This window comes from Trachymyrmex septentrionalis, unplaced genomic scaffold, assembly GCF_001594115.1.
Source record: "Trachymyrmex septentrionalis isolate Tsep2-gDNA-1 unplaced genomic scaffold, Tsep1.0 scaffold8, whole genome shotgun sequence".
NCBI classification, from domain to species: domain Eukaryota; kingdom Metazoa; phylum Arthropoda; class Insecta; order Hymenoptera; family Formicidae; genus Trachymyrmex; species Trachymyrmex septentrionalis.
In genome coordinates, this window is record NW_017305987.1 from 4,104,562 (window position 1) to 4,115,196 (window position 10,635).

General features: G+C 35.9%; 1 protein-coding gene across 4 annotated transcripts in view; it reads left to right on the top strand.

Moving 5' to 3' along the window:
• The first annotated feature begins 723 nt into the window (after nt 1–723).
• Nucleotides 724–10,635, top strand: part of LOC108754430 — an 11,744-nt gene continuing 1,832 nt past the window's right edge. Inside the window, exons 1-2 of one of the 4 annotated variants that reach the window (XM_018496698.1) lie at nt 5,114–5,202; nt 10,303–10,417. In XM_018496698.1, coding sequence (XP_018352200.1) covers nt 5,190–5,202; nt 10,303–10,417 — 128 coding nt within the window. In that variant the 5' untranslated portion in view covers nt 5,114–5,189. Of the gene's footprint in view, nt 1,138–4,255; nt 4,639–5,113; nt 5,203–10,112; nt 10,418–10,635 lie in introns of those variants that run through there. The other 3 variants (XM_018496701.1, XM_018496700.1, XM_018496699.1) reach the window with 3 other exon arrangements.

Genomic DNA, 10,635 nt, shown 5'->3' on the forward strand with positions numbered 1-10,635 from the left:
TGTTTCTGTTAAATAATTGACACTGGCAGACTTAAAAATCTCGATCGGTTTAATTTCCGGTGCTACTGCAGATAGTGACAAATCTATGTATAATTATCTTGTGCTGATTAAGAATTGTTCAAGTGAAACCAAATTGGAATCATACATTTAATTTTGTGTTGCCTATAAATAATGCAAATAAATATTAAGAACATTTTCACGTGCGTATGTTGTCTGTATGTCTATAATTCCGTATATAAAGTTAACTGAAGTATAACCAAGAATGAAGATTCTCAATCTTTTCCTAGATTGCATTATATTTAGATGAAAGTAATCAATTGATGAAAATATGGGAACGATCTTTCAATGTGAAATTATGAAATTACGATAAAAAAAATGCATGCCTATTGGAATAATTGAGATGTGTTTCACTGACGATTCCTGAGAAAAATCTTTTAACTCGGTAAAGAATAACGAACGTCCAGAAAGGAAACGGCACACAAGAAAAGGTGGCTATTTTTTTCTAGATATACCTAGTTTTCGAAGGATCCCTGTGGTTATAGAGCGGTGACGAAGCACGAGGCACAAATAAACGAAAGTTACCGATTGTTTGGAGATTGTCAGTACGTATATACATAGTTGCAGTCAGAATTCAGTGTCGCGCGTATCACAAGCCTGTTTCTCTCCGCTCATGCAGCAATTTGTCGTCGATTAGTATTATCACGTAATTGCAATGCACGTAATTTCAAAGCATCGACATCGCCAATGTCGTGAAGATTCGATCGCATTTCGTCTCCGAGGTCTCGAAATTTTCCGCACAACGATCACCTCGGCGAAGTAAGATGACGTTACGTTGTCGCCTGCGGTTACATATGATTTCTTTCTTTGTCAGCGAGGAACATCGGGCTTACCGCGTGTGTGTGGGCCGTGTGTGGCGACAAATTCCAGCCGACAGCGTGGGACGATCGGCTTGAAACAAGAGGGAACCGCGTCGACCACGTGACGGCATAAAGTGCAAGACGCCGGCGCGGTGTAATCATTTCGTTCCGGCGATATGACAGGCGGGAGGATGGGAGCAGAAGGAGACCCGACGACAATAATCGTCTACGCGGATGTTTACACGCAGGAAACGCCGAGCACGTCCGAGCATGAGCTCAGGTGAGTGTGTGACGTGTGTACGTGCGTGCGTGCGTGCGTGCGTGCGTGATGTTATGCGTTCGTTACGTCGAGGTTACGTCCGAGGTAATACACCGTAGTACATACTATTATACATATTGCTCATCGTTAGCCTGCGCTGTCATTTGCCAGGGAAAAACGGTCACTGACCGGCGAAAGGCACGAGCAAAAATAAGAATGGACCGCCGAATGAACTAAGGCGCACAAAACATATTCTAATGCGTTTAACGTTTCTTCTTTTATTTCGTGTATTGTATCTTAAATTGGACGGACGAGGCAAAGATGATTTGAAAACGCTGATTAAACCTTGCTCTTCTCTCGTTTCTTCTTAGATATGTTAAATACTCGCTGATTGAAATGATTGGAGAAAGGTGAACAGTATAATGCGTGCAAAATGATCGAGATGGAAATTGAGATGAAAAATTCGACAAGAATGTGACTCTTTCATCGACCAGATCGTTCCTTTTGTAATACATACGAGCGGAAGAGAATATATAATTTTTTTTAGCAAGCGTCTGCGAAACTTTACCTCGGTTTCAAAGGTCTAACGGGCACAGTGCACATACAAAAGTTTTCTGTCACGGTCTGTTTGACATTCGTGGTACATACAATTCGCACATGAGCCGGCACCGTGCAACGTGATGTGCAACGTCGCGCGGTACACACCTTAACATTAAATATCCCGTCCTTCCTTTTGTACGCCGATATCTCGTCCTCGGCGGGTAGCTTCAAGTGCCGGGGCAGTGTTATACACATATATCTCTCCTGGACACTTTGCGTAACTCGACACGTGCTAACTCGGCGACTATTAAATGCGCGAATTTTCCGAGAAACTAATGCTTGCGCAGCGCAAATGAATCCCTCTCGCGCACACGTGCCAAAATGACGCAAGAAATTAGGCGCTTGGCGCGCGTTCGAAGTAGCAGATTAAATGTAGTTGTCAGAATCGCGGATCTAAATGTGACAATGCGCGATCCGCCGCGCCGAAAGCCGGGAATTTCTGCACGCGAAACGTGAACGCTAACAAATAGCGGCTATTATAATTTGTACGGAATATATTCTTTGGGAGACGTTGGCACGGGAGTTCCAATTTTTTTATCCTCGCAACACGCGCTTCTCTCGCTTGCTTGAGAACCGGTTTCATATCGACCACGTTTACATGCGCGTCTCAAAAAGGAGGCGCGACGTGAGCCAAGAAAGGAGCGTAAGGTACCTTTCGACGAAGCGCAAACACTTTATTTAATATTCGGCAGCGTAGAGGAAAGGAAAACGGAGAAATCCCGGCGCGAAACGCGCGCCGGAGAATCGGATGTAATCGAAAAATCTGGCTGATAAAATTGCAACGGTAAATAAGTATATTGCAGTGTACTTTGATATGTGTTACGGTACGTGAATTCTCGATCATCATGCTCGATAGTGATTTCTACGTAATTCCCACGCTATTTTCAAGCGCAATTTTCAATTAATTCAGCTTATGGAAGATTTTTTTTATCACGACGGGGTTAAGTGCTTTGTTACATAACAATAAAGCGCGTATTTAAAGAGACGATTATTTGTCGCAAACATAGTTACAAACGAAAGTACAGTGCGTCGCGATTGATTGATGCTTTAGCCGTTAAAAAAATACAATATGTTTTCGGAAAAGTATCAGAAGTCGTACGATTATCGTAAGCAAAAAGCGATGGAAATGAAAAACGTGAAATCTAATTGGGTAGTTGAGAAAAAAAGCCTCTTTGAGTAAGTTTGCCTTTAAGTACGCATATTTTTATCCGGCCTACTCGAATTCACTTTTTTAATCGCGCGCTTTTAATTGGGTGACACCACAAATCGCAGTTTATCACGTTTAACGCAATCAGCGGCGAATATTTGATGAATTCGTTGCGTGCATCGAGAGATGTTTACGTAAGAAGATTGAATTTTTAGCAGGAGAAAACTGTTATAAAACAAATCCAATGATTCTATCTAAAGCGACCAGTTCGCCTTGGCCGTGATTATAATAATACATGCCACTTTTTTTTACTAAACTGCAAAGGCACAAGAGCCTAATCAGAATGTCATACTTTTACAAATATACCTGTTCGAAAATGCATTTATTCTACGCAACGCGTATGGCGAGGTTTATTCCGATCTTCGTATATTATTCAAAAAACAGAAATACTCACCGAGTGCCCTTTGCTCAATTTATGTTAAAATATGCTCTGTCAAACTCCGACAATCTAAATCGTGATACTGCGTAATCTACATAGATAATCTACATAGATAATCTACATAGGATAATCCACGTTGGTGTGAGTCATATTGAAAAATACTTCATTTAATTTCTTTTCGAAACGTTTCATAAAATATATATATACGCACGGAAAGAGTGATTTTGCTGAAGTATTTAAAAGTTTATATATATAATTTAGATCTGAAAAGAGTTTGGACGGTCAAAATAATTATGTATAGGATTACGTTCAAACATAATGAGAGGCACCGCAAAAAGTTTTGATATTCGAGCAACCAATTTGGGCGCTACGTAATTTTGATGGATCTAGCAAAATTATTTTCAGATCCAGTAAATTTTAGATATTTTTGCAAAATCGTTTCTCTTTCCGTATCGTTCACGTTTGAACAATATGGAACAACCGAATGAAACGTAACAGAAATTGAACCGTTTTCTCGTCATGACACCACCAGATTGAGATACATGATAGTGCAAATACGAGCAATTAGATGTACACTACTCGTCATTAACGGTTTGAATGCTATCAGAGATACAGTGTAATAACTGTGTGTATAATAATAGGCAATTGTATTTCTCCATTCTACGCATCGTCAACAAGAAGTCAATTAAAGACCAGTGGATACATTTCTCCGAAATTACCTTAATTTATTTACCATACCGTTAGCATGCGATCTCTTTCGTTAGGCTTTCGCCAAGTTAATTAACACACAAGTAGTACAGTCAACGTGTTGAATCCACGCAAACATCATCGCTCAATCCTCTCCCGTATCCTTCACCGTCCGCGTCATACGGTATTACGATACGCACATTCACATATTCATTGCATGCCTGTACAGTTACTCGTATCGCGACACACAAAGCTGAATCTTTCTCTGTTTTTAGTTGATAGTTGCTTATTGTCGGTATCGCACGAATTTGTTCCCGTGCAGTTTTCACGTGGATTTTTCGCGGGTGGTGAGCTCTCGCGGAAAATTAAGTATGCAAATTAAGTGTGCGACGGCGGGGCCAAGTACTCGAATACGTGTATTAAGAAGGCGTGAAATTAAAGACACGCACGTTTTTTAAACGCCCAGTGTGACACGCGACCGCGGTGCTCGTAACGATTTCTCCATTTGTCCTTATCCCCGTCGAAATATGTTCGGCCACGGTAAATCGCGCAAGCATAATAAAAAAGACGGTAACAGCAAGAAACACCACATTCGCAACTGGATGCACTCGAAGAAAAAGAAAAACGATAAAGAAGCTAACCTCTTTGCGTAAGTCCGATTTTTTTTTTTATTTTATCTAACTCTTATTATTCGTTACGACGATCGTTCTCGCGTATCGCAATCCGGAGTTCTTCTCCGTCGAAGCTCCAGAAAACTGAGAACTGCAAGAAATAGCAGGAGGGCCTGCTATTTCTTATCGATCTTTCGATGACTTCGATCTTCCGCGATGTGGAAAATTTGGAGCAGAATTTACCTAACGTCATTCGTCGCGTTTCCATTGTCACGAATCGACGCGAGAACGAGAATTTCCGTACGTCTCCAGTCTCGATGATTTTCAATTCACGCGGCAGCTTTGCTGAGCTCGACGCTCCACGAATCCCTTGTGTATTACACGTGCGTGCACACGCGTCTCCTGCGTGAGCACGACGGCGAAATCGTTCGAGATGCCTTCGTGGCTGTGCAGTTGCGATCGTATCCGTCATCGATCGCGACGATCGCGACCGTACCAACGGCAAGAGTGAGGCTCCGTAACGATACTCGTTGTGTTACCGCCAACGGTGCCGGCGGAACGATGCGCTTTAAAAATCCGTTGTGGCAGCATGGCAGCTACGAGTAAGTAAGTCGAGAGGGAAAAGACGGAAAAGTTGTCTTTTTGTTTCGGTGTGAATGGATTGTAGTTGTAGGTTAAGCTGCCCTTTGCTCATCCTATAATCCTATCACGTGTTCTCTCCCGCGGTTCGACATGGTTGAATTCTTTCGGTAGCTCGCAGGAACGACCGGCTCGCACTGTCGCCGGTGAATAAAAACTTGGAACCATCGTCCACAAAGCCTACTCGCCTAATCGTGTCGCGCGCGTCTATTCAATTTATTATTCTGAGAAATCCTACGTTTATTCTCTGTTTTACTGATGATTTGTAATATTTTTTTTATTTACAGTAACAACATTTGGATTATTGGACTAATTAAACTAAATGTTTTCAAATTAGTTGATTAAATAAATTAATTAGTGTAATTAAATTTAGTTAATTAAAATGTTTAATTATTGGAGATAAATTAACGTAACTGTCGAAAGGCGCTACATGGATAAGATATCTAATTAATTAAACTTAATTAATTAAATGTCTTGGTCCACACCCAGCCTTTTTATATTTTTATATGTTTTTGTTAATTATTTGCAATAATTAAAAATTTAAATATATTGTATTATTTGCGATTGCGCACGTTAAATAAATGATCGAAAATAAAGATTGAAGATGTCATTATCATTATTTATTATGTAAAAAATTTAAATAATTTAGCAAATGAATAGACGATAAGATTAATGACTTTGAACAAGGATTAATTAGGCCGACAGAATACTGTGACAATTTTCTTTGAATTCCGTGCTTCGATCAATACCGTACAAAGGTTGGTATTTGTAAATACTCCATGAGAGGAATCGTAAATGTGATCTGATGATCGGATTCAGTGGTTTCAAAACTCTGTTAGAAGGAACCTACTTCGGGGTCGCCTACTTTCTCTCCAATGACCATTTTTTCGTGCACACACACACATATTCACCGAATATATAACTTTACAAAATGTTATGTAACAATCATAATAAATATAAGAATAAATTGATAAGAGTCACTTTTCCCAGCTTATTAGAAGTCCCTTTTCTAATTATATTTTCTGCTATAAGTCTACTCTTAATTGAAATAGCAAGAATTTCTAATCTTTAAACGTGTAACGAATGACTTACAATTTTTTATACTTTATCCTATTTTTTTCTTTCCTCTATAAAATAATAATTTTAATTTTTTTGTTGGATTTAGCACTTAATTATTTGCTCCTCTTTCTACAAATGTAAAAATTACTACCCGAATACTTGTAAGCAAATGCTTGTAAGCAGATGCAAAATGCAAAATAATCAAAAGTATTTTTTAATTAATCTTTAATTTTGGTAGTTGGTAACTAAATTTGGTAAAACGTTAATTAATTGATTTTTTTCTTAAATTCAATCGTCTTTAGTATTTTATGTCGTATGTGTGCAACCTCTATATACGGCACTGCCAAGTATAACACGTGTAAAGCTCAGCCAAGGGTGGGATAACGTTCTCAGGGTTCAGGTCGGACAGTTTCACGACGACCGTTGACGATGGTGCACGGTTGCAGCACTCGTTTTGCAGTACCGGTATGCGTTTCGCACAGTCAGCGTTTTGATTCAAATTTTCGGTTACGTGCAACCTAATACTCGGTTTCAGTCGTTTCTACGTGGACAAGTGATTTAACAATTATTAGAAATATTTTACGTGCATATTAAACAGAAAAAATATTCATCTATGACGTTTTATATTTGAAGCACGTATGGATATATCTTGCCGTCATTAATTTATCATCATTCATTTCATATTAATTTAATTAATTGTCTTACAAGTTGACTAACTTTCATCATTAATATTCTAATCATTAGAAAATAAATTGCAAGCTAGAAAATAAGTGTGATGCAATTGTACACGCACTGAAAAAAAATTGTTCATTTGATTAAACTAATTTAATTTGTCTCTGTGTCTTCCGAAGAATTATGTATTTAATCAGACATATTGTAGATTTATATACATACATGCATTCTCCACAACGAAAGAAGTAAAGACAATTAAATTAATTTAGTCAAATAAACAATTTTTTTTCATATGTTCAATAATGTTCTTAGCCCAGGAAAATTCCCCGAAACTTTAGAAAGAAAAAATAGTTTTTATTTTCGAATCTTTTCATTGCCATATTTTTCCGATTTTTTTTCTTTTAACAATTTCAACGTTATTTGTCAATGATTTTAAGACTTAAAATTTCTTTCACATGTAAGTGTTCGAATAAGCAAGTAGTTTAACAATAAAGTTCGTTATCGTGATCATTTATAAAATTTCTATTAATTTATGAATTTATTTCTTCCTGTTAAACGTTGAATGTTAATAAAAAAAAACAAGCCAATTAAGTGGCGGGTAATGCTAGACATATTGAACAAAATAAGAAATACAGAATTGAACGTAAGGAATTAACATTATTAGGCATAAAACTAGAAGCGGAGGATTTTTCCTACTCTGTGACTCTTCCTTAATCTCTTATCTTTAATATACCACTTTACTTTACCACCTTATTCTATTCATTGTATCTAAACTTTTACTTTATTAAATGGAAAATGTTTGTTTTGTGCATATGTAGTCTCAGAGATGTGTTAACAAGTTGTGTCTATGTTAAAGGAAAACTTATAAGTAACAAAATTATTAGTTCAAGCGTAATACAGATATACTTTATTTGAAAAACTACTCTTTTGTAATAGAAAGAATATGTATTCTGATATGTTATCACGGAAGTTTTGTAGCTCATTATCACAAAAGTTCTTATGGACAGAACTTATACTTGTAGTATGAATAATAGTAAAAATATATTACTGACAATTTTCAATTTTAGTTTTATCATTAGTCTCGGAATAACGTTTTTTTTTTAATTTTTCTATATTTTTCGGAAAAAAATCAGGTTCTTTTCCTTGATTTTATTTTTTCAGAAAGAACAACTTTGCTAAATCTAAAAAATTCGCTAGATTTAGATTTGAAAATAATTTTATTAGCTTATCAAAATATTTATATATACGGAATCTCAAGCATAATAATAATAATAATAATGAATGATGCTGCAAGAAGTTTTGACATTTTAGCAACCGGTTTGAATGTTTATACGTATATAATTACTCCGATGATCTAATAAAATTGTTTAGATCTAGTTAAATTTTTAGATACTATTCCACAAAACTTTTTCGTTAAGCGAAATTAGTCTGAGTCAATCAAAGTTAATCTGACAAACTTGAAGCCCATTGTTAAAAATAATAGAAAATTGGACTTGTGTAATATTATGTTACGGAATTGATTACCGTTACAGCTGTTTGTATTTCATCATGCATATGTTGCACGCATAGTATAATGTATTCATTTGATGTATATGATACATGTATTCCAAAAGCATTGTAGTTACTACATTTTCGCATTTTATTCATCGAAAATTCCATTCTACGTTGAAACTTAATTACCGGTTTTTTAATTTAATTCACGCGATTTTTGTCAGCAGAACTGTAATTGTATGCACGTCACACACTACTGAGCCTCACCTTGACTTTGTGCTCGCAGACTTTTTCTAAGAGCAAATTCATGTATTAATAAAACGAAGGTAATAAAAAAAACGCGAAACATTGTATTCGAAATTTTTATGAAATTATATTATCATTGTTTATTGATTATATTAATCGTTATTTATATCAGTCACTAGACTTCGATTTTTCAAATAATTATATAAAAATAGCAATAATCAAAGTCTGCAACGTGAAAACATTTTATTTGTCACTTTAACATATCTCAATACACTGAGACATTAAAATAATCGTACTTATTTAAGCATTTTAAAAACGCTGAATAATGTTATGAATTATTGCTACATAATTTTCATCATTATTTTTGTTTTTTTATGTTGTTTAATGATTTTATGAATATAACTATATATATATATAGCAATTCAAAAAAATTATATACGACAAAATCTTATGCTCCATCGATCAGTGTAAAAAAATCTGACGCATGATCGTAATTCTATTGTCATCTACGCACGAAGAATCGAAGGTTACGCATTGACTGCGAAATAGCTTTTGTATTGATACGAAATATTTCAGCTGCTTCGTAGCACAGCTGTAGTTTTCTCTCCAAGATCTAAATGAATACAATGGGGAGGGTAGGTCTAGGATCCCTAATATTGTATAGCTAAAACTTATCGTTTGAGAACGCCACATGGGGATTTTCTTGTCCTTTCTTAAATCAAAGAACGATTTCCTGTGCAGCCATATGTGTATACATTTTAAAGAAAATACCATACATTTTCTACCATTTTATATACTTTCTAATAACTGATTTTAATAAATAGCTAAAAATTGTATATTTTTATAGAAAAAGTGATTCAAATGAATTGTAAGTTCCGAATATATAGTATATAAGATATCTTTTATATGAAATTAATGATAAAAGAAATATAAGAAAAAAGAACGCATGCGTATATCGTTCTGAGAATGGAGTCTGTAATAATTATTTCAAATCGAGGCTAAAATATTTTTAAAGTGGCTTTAGGCTCTATCTTATAATTTTTTTTCGGAAAAAAGAAAAAAATGGACTTGAGGTAAATGTTCTTCGACAGTAATTAATTATGTTCAGTCATTAATTAAATTTTGATCGATAATATGATATGCATAGATCTAGTTAACGTTCATTAGCTTTTATTAGCTGACAGAATGTCGACGGTATTCAGTCCGCTAACGCACTCCACGTGCTCGAGACTTGATCAATTGGGACGTAATCGGCGCGAGCAATGTACCAGATGCGACACAGATTATATACGTAATCGTAATAAGTCTTTTATGACAGAAGATTTGTACGATTGTTTACACAATATCGCGCCTATCAACGACCGTGTATATTTAGAACGTCGACTCATGAGCATACATTTAACAGCCCAGGATGTTCTACAAGGAGAAGCCGATCGCTCCTACAGTTACTTTGTATGTTTAGAAAACCAGTGAGAATGCGAAAGATGATTCGATTAGACAGTCTTAATAAAAGTTACATCACACCGACTGCGACTGCGTAGGAGTGTGACAGGAATATAGTGTTTCAAATATAAAGTGCTGCGGTAAAATTACAGACATTTCACGTGACATTCCAAAGTTGGACTTGCGAAATATGAAGCAAGTGTCATTTTATTCCACCCTAACCGCGGAGGAAAGGACCCGAACACACCCTTGCAAGAAGACTAGGTGGTAGGTTCTCTCTTTCCGAAGATCCCCAAAAATTTTATCTTTGCTACCCGAATTCCCGTAATATTTCGAAGAGACATTCTTCTTTATCTACCATTTATCCATCTGTAGCCTAGCGAATGTACATAAGCTTATTCAAATGAAACATGTTCTCTAAATGTTCTAAAAATCTAACATTTTAAATTATATTATATATATATATATATATATATATATATATA